Source organism: Brassica napus, chromosome C8 (genome assembly GCF_020379485.1).
Source record: "Brassica napus cultivar Da-Ae chromosome C8, Da-Ae, whole genome shotgun sequence".
Taxonomy (NCBI): domain Eukaryota; kingdom Viridiplantae; phylum Streptophyta; class Magnoliopsida; order Brassicales; family Brassicaceae; genus Brassica; species Brassica napus.
In genome coordinates, this window is record NC_063451.1 from 39246693 (window position 1) to 39264400 (window position 17708).

General features: G+C 34.5%; 3 protein-coding genes across 5 annotated transcripts; 1 reads left to right on the forward strand and 2 right to left on the reverse strand.

Moving 5' to 3' along the window:
* The first annotated feature begins 2701 nt into the window (after window positions 1-2701).
* On the forward strand, window positions 2702-4065 carry LOC106414136 (dehydration-responsive element-binding protein 2F). The gene has a single exon (XM_013854846.3). The coding sequence runs from the start codon at window positions 2924-2926 to the stop codon at window positions 3893-3895; it is 972 nt and encodes a 323-aa protein (XP_013710300.2). The 5' UTR covers window positions 2702-2923; the 3' UTR covers window positions 3896-4065.
* A 636-nt stretch (window positions 4066-4701) lies between these two features.
* Window positions 4702-7133, reverse strand: LOC106415729 (adenylosuccinate synthetase, chloroplastic-like). Its single transcript, XM_048764766.1, has 4 exons — window positions 6768-7133; window positions 5742-6437; window positions 5103-5414; window positions 4702-5026 (listed from the first exon to the last, which is right to left on the reverse strand). Exons 1-4 carry the CDS (start codon window positions 7062-7064, stop codon window positions 4856-4858), a joined length of 1476 nt encoding a protein of 491 aa, XP_048620723.1. The 5' UTR covers window positions 7065-7133; the 3' UTR covers window positions 4702-4855.
* A 489-nt stretch (window positions 7134-7622) lies between these two features.
* Window positions 7623-12805, reverse strand: LOC106368198. Of its 3 annotated transcripts, none has more exons than XM_048764765.1 (14): window positions 12543-12805; window positions 11765-12141; window positions 11597-11690; window positions 11323-11509; window positions 10987-11242; window positions 10691-10906; window positions 10503-10589; window positions 9868-10002; window positions 9664-9777; window positions 9346-9593; window positions 9187-9267; window positions 8459-8690; window positions 8290-8388; window positions 7623-8207 (listed from the first exon to the last, which is right to left on the reverse strand). In XM_048764765.1, the coding sequence occupies exons 2-14, from the start codon at window positions 12098-12100 to the stop codon at window positions 7917-7919; spliced, it is 2376 nt and encodes a 791-aa protein (XP_048620722.1). In that variant the 5' UTR covers window positions 12101-12141; window positions 12543-12805; the 3' UTR covers window positions 7623-7916. The 3 variants fall into 3 exon arrangements, with proteins under 3 accessions (XP_048620722.1, XP_048620719.1, XP_048620721.1); XM_048764762.1 differs by having other exon boundaries at window positions 9868-10029; XM_048764764.1 differs by lacking the exon at window positions 12543-12805 and adding an exon at window positions 12239-12353 and having other exon boundaries at window positions 9868-10029.
* Between the last annotated feature and the right edge of the window lie 4903 nt (window positions 12806-17708).

Genomic DNA, 17708 nt, shown 5'->3' on the forward strand with positions numbered 1-17708 from the left:
CCCTCCAATTCTCCTACTAAAGAAGACAACCAAAATGATAAAATGATAAAATGATAAAATGAAAAAATTATTAAACCCAAAAGCTTTAAAGTGTCTCAAGAAAAGAATCATTTAAACACCTTTTCATTTGTCTCACTAGATATCACTCTAGCTCTTTCACATATTAGAGCTAAGCATATAACCTAATTTAATCCAATTTTTTTAACGAAAATCACGAGAAAAATAATAAAGAAAATTAAAGATAAAGAGGTCAATATCAATCAAAAACTTCTTTTGATTAATGTAAATCATTTATTTAATAAACCTTAACTATTTCGCGACTTAAATCACTGCGACATAACAAAACCATATTAAAAGTTTTTCAACCATAACCAAATTAATTTTAGACTTAAGGGATGTTCGTTTGGTTGCCGCAGGTACCGGCGGCAGCGGCACCGTCAACATTATGCGTCAACTCTTGTTCGTTTCGTTGACGCAGGAAACTGCGTCTGACGCCGCGTCCGAACGCCGCGTCCTGCGGCTGACGCCGATAAAATCTGCGGTCGCGATATAGTATGCGGCAGCGTCAGCGTCTGCGAAACGAACAACAATTGTCCTCATTGACGCTGCCGCCGCCGCTGACGCTGCCGCTGCCGCTGACGCCGAAACCTGCGGCAACCAAACAAACAAGACTTTATTTTTGGGTTCACCTCCTAGGTGGAGGTGCCAACCAATAAGATTGTGTTATTTCATATTCGATATTTTTTAAAAAAAAAACAAAATATTGTCAAATTATATTATGTTTTTAAAATTAAAAGATAAAAAGAAATAAATAAAAAATAGTAGTAATTACAAAAAAAAATATTTTTTAACGTTTTCAGCAAAACATTAAACCCTAAATTCTAATTCATAAACCCTAAATTCTAAACCATAAACCCTTGGGTAAACCCTAAACTATAGGATAAATCCTAAACTCTAAATCCTAAACTCTAAATCAAAATCACTAAACACTAAAACACTCAAGGGCTTAGGGTTTAGGGCTTTAATATTTTTTTATTTAGAGTTTAGGATTTATCCAAGGGTTTACGGTTTATCCAAGGGTTTAGCGTTTACCCAAAGGGTTTAGGGTTTAGGATTTAGGGTTTAGGGATTTGGATTTAGGGTTTAGGGATTTGGATTTAGAGTTTAGTGTTTTGTTGACGACGTTAAAAATATTTTTTTAAAATTTTTTTTTCTGTAACTAATAAGTTTTTTTTACTTTTTTATTTAAAAAATAATAATATTACTTGGAAATATTTTGTTTACTTTTTTAAAAGATATCGAATTTAAAATAATGAAATCCTATTGGTTGGTGAACCCCGGTTCACCCAAGAATAACTCTTAATTTTAACGAGAGTTATTCTTGGGTTCACCCCCTAGGGTGAACCTTTAGGTACACCGACCAATAGGATTTCATTATTTCAAATTCGATATCTTTTAAAAAAAAAACAAAATATTGTCAAATTATATTATATTTTTAAAATAAAAAACTAAAAAAATTATAATAGTTACAGAAAAAGATTTTAAAATATATATTTTTTTAGTTGTCAGCAAAACACTAAACCCTAAATCCTAATCCTTAAACCCTAAATCCTAAACCTTTGGGTAAACCCTAAACCCTTGGATAAACCCTAAACCCTTGGGTAAACCGTAAATCCTTGGATAAATCCTAAAATTTAAATAAAAAACACTAAAACCTTAAACCCTAAACCCTAAATCCTAAACCCTAAACCCTAAACCTTTAAATATTTTAGTGTTTAATGATTTTGATTAGAGTTTAGGATTTATCCTAGAGTTTAGGGTTTACCCAAAGGTTTAGGGTTTAGGATTAAAGGTTTAGGGATTAGGATTTAGGGTTTAATGTTATGTTGACGCCGTTAAAAATAGTTTTTTTTGTAATTACTACTATTTTTTATTTTTTTTCTTTTTATTTTTTAATTTTAAAAACATAATATAATTTGACCATTTTTTAAAAGATATCGAATATGAAATAAAACAATCCTATTGGTTGGTGAACGTAGAAGTTTACTTTGGGTGTGAACCCAAGAATAATTCTTTTAACGATCCAGTTAGTACATCATGCTTTCACTATTAAACAAAACTATATCAATCACAACAAAATTAAAAACAAAAAAAAACATAATTAATCAACATTAATTTTCATACAATTATTTTTATTAATTTTTTTCAAAGTGAATGCAACAAACAAAATTTTGTTGACACTTGTGTCTTGTTTTCATTTTAATCTGAGCAGTTTATTATTTCATACCAAACACAAAAGAATTAAAATTCTATTAAATGTAACAGAACGTATTAAAATTCACTTTTATCAAGATATGAAACGAAGAAAAAATCTATTAAATTTATGCCAAGCTTTGACCGAACTGCAAAGAAACAAACTTGGGTTCCAAATGGTAAGAGATTTCTTTGAAAATGTGAATGCAAATCGAGCCGAAATTGCAGAATATACAGAGTCGTCTCTAATGATGCACAAACTTTATCGTTATATCTCTTAATGGAAGGGACATGTGTGAACTTTAGCCTTCTCATCAAAAGTGGATCATAAGATTGGCACTACGACTGTCTTGAAATGTAGGGGACATCTACAACTACAACTACGGATCCTTCTTGTTATAGTTTAATCCTTTGGTAGTAAAAATCAATTTACACTGGGGTCAAAATAATTTTATAGGGTCAAAATTTATTATTAAATGGGGTCAAAATAATTTTTCTTTAACAAAAACAAAAAAAAATTAAAAAATAGTGGGGTCAGCTGACCCCACTCCCCATACACTCCCTCCTCCCCTGGTAAATACGAAGTTGAGATGAAAAAATTAAAACTTAAAAAAAAAACCTATTTTCCGACAAAAATAAGAAATTTTTATTTGTGTTCTGACTATAACAGATGATGAGAAAGCAACGGTCACATGCGCGGGTGAAAAAAGCAATTCTCTTGGAAGCGAAAAGAACCGTGACAATATTTAAACACTCATTCTTCTCTAAGTTCCCCATTATCATCATCACATCCCTCTCTTCTTCACTACAACACACAAAAATGGAGAAACCATCCTCAATGAAACAATGGAAGAAAGGTCCAGCTCGTGGCAAAGGCGGTCCACAAAACGCTCTTTGCCGTTACCGTGGAGTGAGGCAAAGAACATGGGGCAAATGGGTGGCTGAGATCAGAGAGCCCAAGAAGAGAGCAAGACTCTGGCTCGGCTCTTTCGCTACAGCTGAAGAAGCAGCCATGGCTTATGACGAAGCCGCGCTGAAACTATATGGTCCTGAAGCTTATCTCAACTTACCTCATCTTCAGCAGAGGAAACAACAAGGACCTCCTCTGAACAACACTCAGAGGTTTAAATGGGTTCCTTCAAAGAAGTTTATCTCCATGTTTCCTTCTCGCGGTTTGCTGAATGTGAATGCTCAGCCTAGTGTTCAAGTTATCCAGCAGAGACTTGATGAGCTCAAGAGAAACGGGCTTCTATCTCAGTCCTATTCTTCTAGCTCTTCCTCCACGGAGTCGAAAAGCCTTCTTGATGACAAGAACAGCAAGGGAGAACCAGACAAGGTGTTGGAAGGTGATGGTGATAAGGAGAAACCAGAGATTGACCTGAACGAGTTTCTTCAGCAGATGGGGATCTTGAAGGATAAGAGTCAAGCAGAAGCGAGCCAAGTAGTAGAATCTCATCCCACTCTGCCGTGGAACGAGCAAGAAGAAGGTGGAAGTCCATTCACAGCTCAGAGTTTAAGCTGGGAGACGATGATTGAGATGCCAGGAAGTGAAACCTCAGCTATGCAGTTCGATTATGATTTCGAGGACGATGATCTAGGTTTCTCTTCTATCTGGAACTTCTGTGGAAGTTTAGATGAGTGAAAGCTACTTTCTGTAGATCATATTCAGAAGTACACATATGGAGTTAGGTTTAGTGTTTTTGGAATAGTGTAGCTGCATGGGTAGAAAGTGATATGCTGAGAGTGCAGTCTGTGCAGCAATAAAAATGAGAGTCAGTGTACTTCTGAATATGAAATGAGTTGTTCTGTTTTGTTTTTGGTATATTAATTTAAGCATGTTCTTCTTTTTTCATGCAAGAGTTGAAAAGGTAGTGAAAGTCACAGTCCTAAAAGAATGTTAGATGCTTTGTGCAAGTAACCATGCATAAAGCTTACCTACCCTGGTGAACAAACTATAAAGATCAATGGTGGTATTATCAGATTTTACCTGTAAGAAACAAGATGTTCCTTCAAATTATGACCAGCAAGGCAAGACTTTCTGTGGAGAAAATAAAACGACAAAAACTAGTGTTCTAAAAATCGGTATAAGCAAGGCAAACTTTCGGTGAAGAAAATAAAACGACAAAACTAGTGTTCTAAAAATCGGTATAAGCGGCACCTACTCCGTAAATCGGATCTAAAATATTGATTTAGGTATTCAAAAAATTAGTCTACCCGCCCGACTAATCAATAATTCCATACAAAACGCCTACCTACCGCTAACGATTTATTGAAAATCAACAAAAAAAAAACTAAATAACGTAAAAGACATATCACATGATGCATTACCACACTTTAAAAAGTTTCGATGCCACACTAATCATAGAAGCTGTTCTTTTCGTTTCAGTCTATGTCTTTTGGACTAGGTCTTAAGAGTATGGATCAAACATGAAAGATGCAAACTTCAAGAATTCAACTCAACATAGGATTCATCTTCATTCCAATAAAAGAAACAATGCCAACAGATAACATTAATCAAATCCAAAGCGTGTAATAATCTCCAGTAACTTGATGCTTCATCAAGTTTTTTTTCAAGTCAGACAAAAAAAGCCTAACCTAGAAATCATTTATATATAAGGGCATCACGACCTGGCCCAATACCAATGTAATGAATAGGCACACCCACAAGTTCTTCAATCCTCTCAACGTATTGCTGTGCAGCCTTTGGAAGATCAGCGTAGTTTCTGACTGAGGAAATGTCAGAGTTCCATCCAGGCAAGGTCTCATACTCCACCTACATAGTTAAACCAGAGTTACTTATCATCCCCACAAATAAGAATCAACTGACCATTTAGTAGAACAACACTTACTTCAAGTTCTTCAAGAAGACAAAGATCACCAGGGAAAGAGTCAACACGGGTGCCATCACTCTTTTTGTAAGCCACACCAAGCTGAATCTCGTTCAGGTCCGAAAGCACATCGAGCTTAGTGAGATTAAGCGATGCAAAACCATTGATTTGGCAAGAGAACTTCAGCGCAACGAGGTCGAGCCAGCCACACCGACGAGGACGACCAGTTGTAGTGCCAAACTCCTGTCCAGCCAGCCTGAGAAGGTCACCACCTGTGCCCAGATTCTCCGTAGGAAACGGTCCTGAACCAACTCTCGTAGTGTATGCTTTCACCTGACAAAAACAAAGATCATCACAATGCTTTCATATCTCTTTCGTTGCTCCACATTGTATGTTCTCAAAATTGTAAATTCACATGTATTAACAATATCAATGCTCTACAAAAACGATGACTAGGCACCCCCGCCTATGCTGTAAATCGGATCTAAACGAAACAATTTTTATAGAACAATTATTTTAAAAATCGACCTAGATATAAAAAATCGGTCTAGGCGCCCGCTAAAACAATAATCTATCATAACTACCGTCTAGCTATTTCTTGAACATTGAACAAAATCAATGCAACAACACAAGTTTATGAGTGAGTTTTTATATACTTACCACTCCAATTAGATCACCAACAGCTCTCGGAGCGATACCAAGACCTGTGCAGATCCCACCAGCCGATGGACTCGAGGAAGTAACAAAAGGATAAGTCCCAAAGTCAATGTCCAACATAGTAGCCTGACCACCTTCAACCAAAACCTTCTTCTTCTTATTCGAAATAGCGTCATTCATGAAATGAACCGTGTCAGTTATATACGGCTCCAGCCTCTCAGCGTATCTCTTATACGCTTCGACCTCTTCCCTAAGCATCTCCGGAGTGTACTTAAACCCCGGAAACCTCGCAGCCGCATCCGCTAGCAAAAGATCAAGCTTCTGAGGCAAAGTGTCCATGTGCCTTAGGTCACCAACTCTGATACCGTTCCTTATCACTTTACTTGAGTAGCAAGGACCGATTCCTCTTTTCGTCGTGCCGATGAACGATTTTGCGAGCTCGGATTCTCTGAGACCGTCCACTTCTTGATGGAAGTCGAACAAGAGATGAGCACGGTCTGAGACCAGGATCCTTCCTTTGCAGGAGACGCCGTTGGACTCAAGACCATCGATCTCTTTGAAGAGACCTGGCAAATGAACCACAACTCCGTTGCCGATTACACAAGTGGTGTCCTCGTTGAGTATACCTGAAGGCACGAGGTGAAGAGCAAACTTCTTCCCTTCTGAGTTGTATATAGTGTGTCCAGCATTAGCTCCACCCTTAAACACAAAGATTACAACTTTAATATTAAAAACCTAAACTTTAATCTTTTGGGGATTAGTAAAAAAAAGTGTTCTAAAAATCGGTTTAGGCGGCTTCTAATCAATAACCTCATATAAACGAAATGATTATGCTAGGCCACTTTTCAATAATCTCATAATCAGTAAATTAGACCTAAATGAAACGATTTTTCTAAGTTGATTTTTCAAAAATTGGTCTAAATGTTTTAAAAAAATTGGTTTAGGCGTCAGCTTAATCAATAATCCCATATAAAACATGTAACGGTTGCATAGCCATTTTTTGAACAATGGTAAAAATGTTAACTTTACCTGACAACGAGCAACGATGTCGAAGTGCTGAGCTAAGATGTCAACGAGCTTGCCTTTGCCTTCATCACCCCACTGGCAACCAAGCACACCCGATACTTGGCTCAGTGATTCAATCCGTGATATAGACTCGGTGGCGGTTGAATCAGCGGCGACGCTCAGTGATGCTGAGATAGCCTGACGCTTAGCTGAGTAGGAAAGGGAGCTTCGAGGGTGGTTGAGCTGAGGATAACGGCGGTTAAATGGGCCTCCGAGGGCGAATCTTGGCTTAGTGTCGAGAGAGAGAGAAGAGAGAGACATGTTTTGAAGAGAGAGCGAGAGGCTGACAAGTCTTTAGGGTTCGCCGGCGGACACTCGAGTGCTTACTTCAAACTGTGTTCAGGTGAAACTACAATGACTGTTTTGCCCCCTCCTCCTCTGAATCAACAAAGTTGTACCGAACCGGTATGACAAATAGATTGAATCTAACCGATCCATGCAAAATTGGTTCCACGTCAAACTAAACCAAAACCCAATTGAGTCGAATTTATCTAGTTGGAGCCGGTCAATTGAACCGATATACAGAGTGAATTTTGATTAAACCGAGATTAAAACTGGTCTAAGCTATAAAAAACACAAGCCAAGAAGTCAAAGAACTAAAGTGAATTGCACATGGTATGATTTTGATGGTATAAAAAATATATTTAATCAACTGATCCATACAAAATTGGTTCGACAACCAATTGAATAATTAATTTCATAAATTTTAATTGGAATCATCAGTTGAACCGAAATACAGAGTGGATTTTGGTTAAACAGAGAACTAAATCGGTTCAAGGCGTTAAAGCTATAAAAACACAAAGCAAGAAGCCAAAGAACTAAACTAAATTAAACATATGATATGATTTTGATGGTATAACAAATATATTTAGTCAAACCGATCCATACAAAATTGGCTCCAAAACCAACTAAACCGAAACCCAATTGAATAATTCATAATTTCTAGTTGGAGTCATCAACCGAGACTAAAACCGGTCTAAACTATAAAAAAACAGAAGGCAAGAAGCCAAAGAACTAAACATGATGTGATTGATTATTCCTTTTCAAAAATAATGTGTATACGAATGATTCTGCCAGGTATATCTGTATTTACTTCCAAAGTTCCAGCTTTGATCAGCTTGTATTTTGGAGACACTCTTGAGGCAAACCGTAATCTTTTGTCCGGTTCACTACTTGCTCTCGTCTCCATGGATCATTGTGTAGCTTGTAATGCAGAGTTTGAATGAAAGTAGCAAAGACATCGTCGTGTTTCAGTTTAGAGAACTGAACAGCCCAGTCATCTTCATGTCCAAAACTAGCTTTCTGTCTTTCTGCTTCAAGCAAGACGGAGTCTCGGAACAAGAATCTTTGCCAGAGCTTCTTCACATTAGCTAGTCTGAATTCTATCTCTGTCTCGTTGAATCCCTGTTGGAGATTTCAAACGAAGTGAGGTCAAGAGTAGAAGTAGATAGTTACAAGATTTAGAGAGAATGATGAAAGTGGTTACTCGGAGAGTGTTTATGAGATTTGGAATGTCATCTTCGCTGACACGAACTGCAAAGCTTTCGTAGTTGAGCATGTTCTCATAAGGTAAGTAGATTCCATCCTAATAAAGATACATCATCATCCTCAGATCAGACAGCTTAAGTTCATGGTAAGTTCAAGGTATATATTACCTGAATGATGACAGGGACGCATCCTTGTAAGATACTATCTTCCATGCGACCACTCCAACCATCTCCAGGGAACACACCACAGAAGATTGAAGAGGCTATGTCGTTGTGGTAGTTGTCAGAACGAGATGGAGTGACAATGACATCGTCTGCATGCTGCTTCCCGAGCTTCCCTTCTTTGTTAGGGCTTGAGCCAAATTCTTCTGCTAGCTTCTGCCTGATTCCCATGCTGTACCTGCATTTAGATGTTACCAGACCATTAGGGCTGGGATTTTGAACGGAACCGAACCCGATTAACCGGTTATACCTGCACTAAATTCGGTTTTGGTATGATCTGGGTATACTTTTTCTAAGAAAAGAAGAAAACAAAAGCAACCGATTGTCGAACCAAACTGATCCTAAAATCTTTTTTTTTTTAAACTACCGAATTTTTAATCGAACTAACCGAAATATTCAAAATTAACTGAATTAATCAGAAACTTTAACAAAATTAAACCAAAATCAAAATCAAAAACTTCGGTAATATTTTCAAAAACCAAACTAACCGAATACCAAACTTCATTTTGGGTGACTTCGGTAAGTTTGATGTTGAACCAAACAAACCGAGAAAACCGAACTACTTGAATCCAAAAAACCCGAACTAACCAAACCCGCAAGTCTAATTATATCCATCTCCACTGAGAATGCTGTTTGAATCACACAATTCGGTTTTTGCTTATTGATTGACTTACGAATCTTCTGGCCTTCCCTTTTCATAAGCAGGTCCAAGATTCCCATTGAAGTAAAACAACGTTTTCCTCTTTTCCCGTGGCCTAAACAAGAAGAAGAAAACAAGTTTCAGGCTTTCGGTTTTAAGAGATTGTCCAAGAACCATCAGACAATATATATACCTATCCCAGTAATTAGCACGCATGGAGAGTGGATCAGGAACTTTCCAAGCAGGAACCACAAGATCTTTGCTAGGGTCAAAGCAAGGATGATCTCCTCTCCTCTCTTGAGATATCTCATCCCAGTTATCACCCCAGTAAGCTGTTGTTGAATTTTTATGCTTAGAGTTTGTGTTACCCCAATGAACAAGCATCATGCTATTCCATATCTCTTTAGGAGCATAGCAAGCACCTTCATCCCATGAGAAAAACTGTAATAAGTTTAGCCACATTAGCTTTTGAGATAACAATCCTAATTATATGTTTTGCATCATCATTTACCCAAATATGGTCTCTCCCAGATGAACGGTTCCAGTATGGATATTTCTCAACGATGTGTTCATAAGCTCTTTTGTAGAACTCTAAGGTAAGTGAGCTTCTTAACCCAGTATGATTCTGCAAGTAATAAAAAACATATAAGTTCTCTAGAGTTTCTGCAAGCAGAGAATACTAACAAAGGGTGAGTTTCTTGAGTCTTGAACCAACCTGCATACTAAGGTGAGGTGAATCATCAGCACGGTTTATAATGCATGAATCAAGAACAGGAACAAAGAAGAAATCTGCCTCTTCACCATTCAGTGTACGATGACCGGTTGCCAGAATGCTCTCATAGAATGCCATCTCCAAAATTACAAGCGGCAATGTTATCTTCAATTCAAATTCAGGAGATAATATGTTGAATTAGGCCTGGGATTTTGACCCGAACCGAACTTTCGGATAGTTCGGTTCGAAGTTCGGTTCAGTTTGGTAGGCTTTTTTTAAATCGGTTTTTGGTACGGTTCAGCAATAGGTTACTTCGGTTTTCTTCTTTTAGAAATGAAATTATAATCAAACCATACCAAAAACCCGAACCGAACTAACCAAATTTCAAACTGAAATAATCGAACTAACCGAAATTATCCAAAATTTTAACAAAATCTAACTGAAATCAAAAAAAAAAAAATTGTAGGATTTTCAAAAACCGAACTAACCAAATACCAAACCAAATTTTTATTTTGGGTTAACTCGATAAGATTTATGTTGAACCAAATACCAAACTACCCTAACCGAATAATTCGAACTAACCAAACCCTTGGCCTATGTTGAATTATCTAATATTTGAGTCAAGTTTAGTAGGAAACCTGGGAACCATATAGATAATCTGTCCACACTGTTGCATTCCTGTCATCATAGATCCTATTAACACATTCAAGCTTAAAATGCCGACCCTGCAACATCAAATCCCCCAACCAGATGAGATTAAAATATTTTATCATAGAAAGGTTTTTAAACTTTGTTTAGAAGAAGTATACAAAGTTTGGATTGTGACCTCAATAAGTAAGCTGTTGAAGTCTGGAGGTAGATCATAGACGTATATAAGAGGCCTCTTCTTCTTCACAACAGCACTTAGATTAATGAGGTTCCCAGGGACATCTTTATCACTTGGAACTTCGAGATGTGCTGGTCTAAGCCATTGTGGCCACTCTCCAAACGAGGATAGAGTGGATGGAATACTACAATCTGTTCCAAACCAGCCTTTATCACACTGAAACACACACACAAAGTTAGGAAGATTTAAGATTAAGAATATGCAAAGCTTATGACAGTGGCTACAGTATATATTACCTGGCAGAAACCTCCTCTGCATTTGCCATGTCCAGAGCACTGATTAACACAGGTGCATTGTACAGGCACTTCGCAGAACCGTCCCCAAAGACAATCATACTTACAGTCACATTCCTCTTTGATTTTCACTTTCATAGCATATGCATCTTCCGGATCCACATTGCACCATCCTTGTTTGCTACTGTTTGTTGTTAAAATGTCCAAGTCTGGTTTAGACCAATCTGTCATTTTAGGTTCTCCAGGATTCACAGGCGAGCTACAAACATTTGTGTTAATGTTAGATAATCTTCAAAGCTTGATGACTCTAGAAGAAAAAGAGACAGGTGAGAAACTTACTTGATTTGAAAACCACATGACTCTGGAGCTGGACGATTTGGATATTTGGTGCCTTCTCCACAGAAGCACATGGCTCTTGTGGTATCACAGTGTCTAGAACAAATGGAAACAACCCATCGACCATATGGCATCTCAGGTGTTTTCTCATAGTTGCATTCTAACTGCTGCTTTTGTGAACAATCTTCGCCTACACAGAACCGGTCAAAAGCAACTTTATTTAAACACAAGTTGACGATCTATTTCCCCACGAGAAATATCATTTATAAGTACTAACCAGTAAATCCATGGAAGCAACGGCAAATCCCAAACTCATGGTTACAAACACCTTGACCACTACACTCATTCAGACACTTCCTCCCACCAATTGGCTACCCAAAAAAAAAAACACAAACTTTATAACAAAACTGTTTCAAGAATATGCCAAAACAATAATAATACTTACTTCAATAATGTCAACTTCTTTAGCAACTGCATCACAGCTAGAAAGCCACTGACCGATCTCACTTTTCCATGAGGCATTTCTATACACTACAGCACCGTGTAAGTCAGCAGGAAACCGGCGATCAAAGTCAACAGCTGGTTCACTTGAGTTCTTAGTCACTTGAGTGATTGATTCATTAACCGGTCCACAAAGACTCTGAGCTTGCCTTACACTAACGGAATCAAAAGAAGGCACCACAGGTCCAAGAAAGATATGAACCAGTGAGACCAGAACGATGACAGAGGCGAGGGTGGCTATCTGAGACCATGTGCACTTCCATTTCTGGTTAGAAAACATGATCTACAACCCAAAGTTCTGAACTTTTCAAACTTGACCACCTGAATCACAAACCAATTCATGATTAATTTACTTATAACCAATTCCTCACGACACAGAAATTAAGGACGGTACATAATTAAACAAAATGGGTTTTACATAAAACGTCAAAGAGACAGAGCAGAAAACAAGGGAAAGGTAGCCCAGAAGGTTAGGCAATAACAATATAATCACAAGTCAGCGCCTTTATTACGAAACATAAATTAAATAAACAAAAAGGCAGTAAGCTTTGACCCAATAACCATTACAAACATCGAAATGCAGAGAACACTAGTGGCACCCAAGAGAAGAATATAAAACACAGAAACGGACAAAACACAAGAGAATCATGGAGAGTTCGAAACAAGAAAGAACATTGTTGTAAGAAGAAGGAACGAGATAGAGAGAAAGTGACAAAACTCACCAGCTCATGGGTTTACAAAACAAGCTCAGCCAGCAATGGAGGGTGTTGGAGGATTTATATCATAAATAATTACAGAGAGATTTGAATAATTATTGATCAAGTATAATTACAATAATGATTCCTTGGAGATTGGTAATTATTAGAGAGGGAGAGAGAGAGACGGCGACGGGGATCTCTGGTTGGCTGGCAAGAAGCTAAGAAAGAAAACGAAATTTGATTATGGAAGTGGTCGTCGTCGTGTGCGTCATGTTCTTCCCTCTTCTTTGATTGATTAAACTAATTATTGATTAAACTAATTATTTTCATCGCCTTTCCCCGTAATGATTTTCCTTAAACCGATTCCAACCGGTTTAAACCAAGTCAAGTCAAACACAATTGATTATGGAATTGGTCATCATTTTCTTCCCTCTTCTTTGATTAAATTAAGGGGTGACCGGTAGTAGGAACAATAAGAACAGATAGAAAATAAACGAGTATGAATAAAATTTTAGGAATGATGAAGAATGATGGTTCTTTATCAAAATTAGTGAAGAATTGATTTGTTTTATAATTATCTACAAACAAAAGAATAAAAAAAAATGAAAAAAAAAAATTTATTCCTCGTGAACGGTAAAAAATTTAAGGAATATTAAAGAAAACATGTGTGACTGGTAATCATCGTAGAAACAATAGGAACATAAAGAAAATGAATGATTAAGAATAAAATTTTAGGAATGATTAGGAATGACGGTTCCTTATCAAAATTAATAAGAAATTGATTTGTTCTATAATTCTTTACAAACAAAAAAATGAAGAAGAATGAAAAAGAAAACATATTTCTCATGAATGGTAAAAAGTTTAAAGAATATTAAAGAACATAGTATTTCTTCTCATTTATTTGGTCACCAGTCACACTCATAGTGTTCCTTTTCGTTCCCTTGGTCACCAGTCGGATCCTTCGTTTATTTTCCCTAATACACCGCCTTTTCCCGTAACGATTTACCTTAAACTGTTTTGAACCGGTTTAAACCAAGTCAAGTCAAACCGAATCGATTTGATTATGGAAATGGTCGTGGTGTGTGTCATGTAATTTCCTCTTCTTTGGTTAAAGTAATTACTTTTCCTGATTTACGACTCTTTCCCTGTAATGATTTTCCTTCAACCGATTCGTACCGGTTTTACATACAAAACGAAGCCAAGTCGAACAAAATTGATTATGGAAATGGTCGTCGTGTACGTCATGTTATTCCCTCTTCTTTGGTTGAACTAAGTACTTTTCCTAATTCACCGACTTTTTCGTGTAATAATTTTCTTTAAAACCGATTCGAACCGGTTTTTATAATAAGAACAAAATTAATTATGGAAGTGGTCGTGTCGTGTGCGTAATGTTTCATCTCCTCTGAATAAACTAATTACTTTTTCCTAACCGGGTTCTTTAGTATTTTTCTTGGTGTATTTCATCAATTTTAAACCTTAAACAAAACCAAGTCAAATCCTAATCACAAGTAACGGTGATTAATTAAAGATGGACTGAGTTTTTTTTTAAGTAAGTCTTACAATTCCGTGGAAGGACCGTGGTGGGTGACGCACTCCTTTAAACGGACAATTGCGTAATTTACTTATTTAACCCCCTGTAATGGCAAAGTGGTTTGCTTTTTTTCGAGCATCTCTTTTCGGGAATAATTGACAACTAAGACTCACGTGAGTTAGCTAACTAATTAACGTATCGCTTTATCATTGGTTATGATCTCAGCGAAGACTTCTCCTTTTCCTTTTGAATATTCTAAATTTTTATCTTTTTATTTTAGTTGAATCTCATATCTTGTTTATTTAAATGCTGGTTTTGTTGAAATTCCAGCACCAATAGGAGAAAGCCATTGTCCATTTGTAGGAGCTGTAATGCAATCAATTTCAAATATAATTTATATAATTAGTGTCGGTTTAGTATGGACGACGCTCTTCCAAAACTTATTTAATTTTTAATAATTTAAGATTTTTATTTATATTGACATATATATATATATATACTATAAAATCAAAATCCTTATTAGAATTCTGCCCTTAGTTTTTTCAATTATTTACAATAGAATGTCAATGCTATATTAATTGGTGTTAATAAATAAACAACCTAAAATCTAAGCAAAATTCTTATTAAAATTCTTATTAGAATTCTGCCCTTAGCTTTTTCAATTATTTACAATAGAATGTCATTGATATATTAATTGGTGTTAATAAATAAACAACCTAAAATCTAGCTTAAAGAAAGATTTAAGCAATATATTTTAATGTCACCAACCGTAAATAAATCAACGATCATATCTTTGGCCATTAATGTATTCCAATCTATAGTTGTTACTATAAACGAGGATTTCATAACAATACATAGGTATGAATATTTTGATGTTCATTATTAATGAATGAATATATTTGGGCACTAACATCTAAAATATTTATATCCTCATATTCTTATTTAAAAAAATGATTATAACACAAAATTTCAAATTATTTAAAACATGATTAAAACACAATTGTATTATATAATATGTAAGCAACCCCAATATATATATATATATAGATGCCTATCTTTGGTATTGATTTTGTTAAAAAACCGGTTCATATATAAACCCAAATAAACATTAAATATACTAGGAGAAAAACTAAACACATAATCTTATATTATTATTAAATAAATAAAACACATAATCTTATATATCTTAATCGGGATCCGTTCGGTTTTGATTTAAGTCTATTCAAATTTTAGATTTTTAGGCTTATAGATTTAAACTTTATTCTTAACATTGCGAGTTTTGTTTGGGTATCCATTTAAATTATGTAAGCAATTGAAAATTGAAAATATACCTTAAATTCTAAAAATCCAAAACTTAAATAATATAAAACATATCAATTTAAATAATAAAAAAGTAAATATCTAAAATTAAAATAAAATTGGATTTATTTGGAAATTATGATGGAAAATAAGTTTTTAGATATTTCCGGTGTTTTGAGCATTTTAGGGTACCCGAAATATTTTGTTCGAGTCGGGTTTGAATCTGGTTCTTCCAATATTAAATTGTATATACAATCATGTATTAATCAATTTTGGTTTAACTTCGGTACTACTCTTCGGATCGGGTTCGATTCAGTTCTTAGGATCCTGATATTTTGCCCAGCTCTATCATTTATGATAAAAAAAAATTATAAAAACAAAATTTGACCAAAGCAAGACATAAACGATGTATTACTCCGTTTCAGTTTTTAACTCTTAAAAATAAACTAAAACAAATGAGAGACATGGTAATGCTTATTTAAATAAAATTATATAAAACTTAAAATATATAACTATAGATAGAAAATATAGTTTATAATAAACTAAGTTTTGTAAACAAAATAATCCCGCGCTTTCAAAGCGCGGATCAAAATCAAGTCTATATTATTAAAAGTGAAGTACATTTTAGATTTGTTTGGAAACAAGAATAGCATTATATATCTATATTATTTGGAAACATGAATAACATTTAAAAAAAATTATGGCCATTTAGCAATATAAAAAAATCGATTTGTAATCAATATTTCATCAAATATATTCAGTTACTATAACTCAAATACACGTAATAAATTCCATTTTTAAATATTGAAACAATAAAAGAATAACTAATAAATAGATTTTGACAAATATATGATACATCTGCAATGTAAATTTATAAAAAAAATATAGAACACTTAAAACGAAAAACAAATATAAATTTATAAAAAAAAAAATTAATACCGCAATACAATTGCACTACAAAATGGTGAGACATCTAAAATATATAATATTCACATGAAACTATAAAATGTTATAATATTCTTAATTATTTATTATGTAATAGTTAGATATAAAATATTATAACCTCTCAGGTCCACCTCCTATTGCAATTACGTGACATGCAAACATATTCATGTTATACATGATTAAGTGTCTCTTTGAGTAGAAAAGTACTATGGTTTCTTTTTTTTTAAGTGTTTTAGAAATGAGTTCTAAAAACAATTTCACAGTTTTGTTAAATATCCTTATGATTGAAAATTATTATCTAAAATTCTATTGTTATTAAATTTTGAATAATTTACATAAGTAGATTAATATTAAAATTTCCAACAGAGAAATGGAAACCACTATATTTTGAAAAAAAATAATCACATTTTCAAAATTTGTATATCTCTTCAATCATAGAAACCACCATATTTGAAATCTATATTTATCAAAATAATAATATATTTTCTAAAGGTTCAATTTTTATTTTTCGGTTTTATATATATAGGAACCACTTAGTTATTTGTGAATATCAATTTAGTTTTGAGTTTTTTTTTGCTTCGGTTTTGATTCATTAATTGTTGGTTCTCGGTTTATAGTTCCGTATCTAACCATGATCCTAAAGTGTTTTTTTCTTTGGTTATAATTTTTACAATATCACGTCATAGAACGGGTTATAACCTATAAGCATAAATAAAGTTTTGCAGTATATATTTCAAATATTTCCACAAACTCAATGGTAAGTATATCAGATCTAGGATTCAAAAAGATTTGAATTATCTAAAAATATGAAAAATACCCAAAACATGAAAAATGTTCAAACTCCAAAAAATCCATAAATATTCTAAAAATCTAAAATTTTATTCGAAATCTGATCCGATGAACCAAAATATACCCAAAATTTTATCCGATTACCCAATTTTCTTTAAAAAAAATTCAAATTTTACCTGAAACCCAAAACTATTGTAAATCCAAACTCAAAACTTAAAAAATATATGTAATTCGAGAAACATATTCGAAATACCCTAATATACTTAATATACACAAAATATTTCCGACTAGGTCTCGGATAGGATCCAAACTCAAACAAAAACCCGCGGATCCAAAAAAAATACATATTAGGTAATTTTCTCTGAATCCGGACCCAAACCAAACCTATGTTTTGAGTTGGTTTCGGTTTGGTCTTTGGTCCGAATTAAATATCCAAGTCTATGAGAAAGTTATATAAAATGTACATATAAAATCTTGAATAAACTATTCATATAATATATAATTTTTAAAAATTCTATTCTTCAATATAATATGACTTTATATTATAATATAATCTCAAAAACCCGCCCTTTCGAAACGCGGTCAAAATCTAGTTAACTTTGAAACTTAGATAATATTCCAAAAAT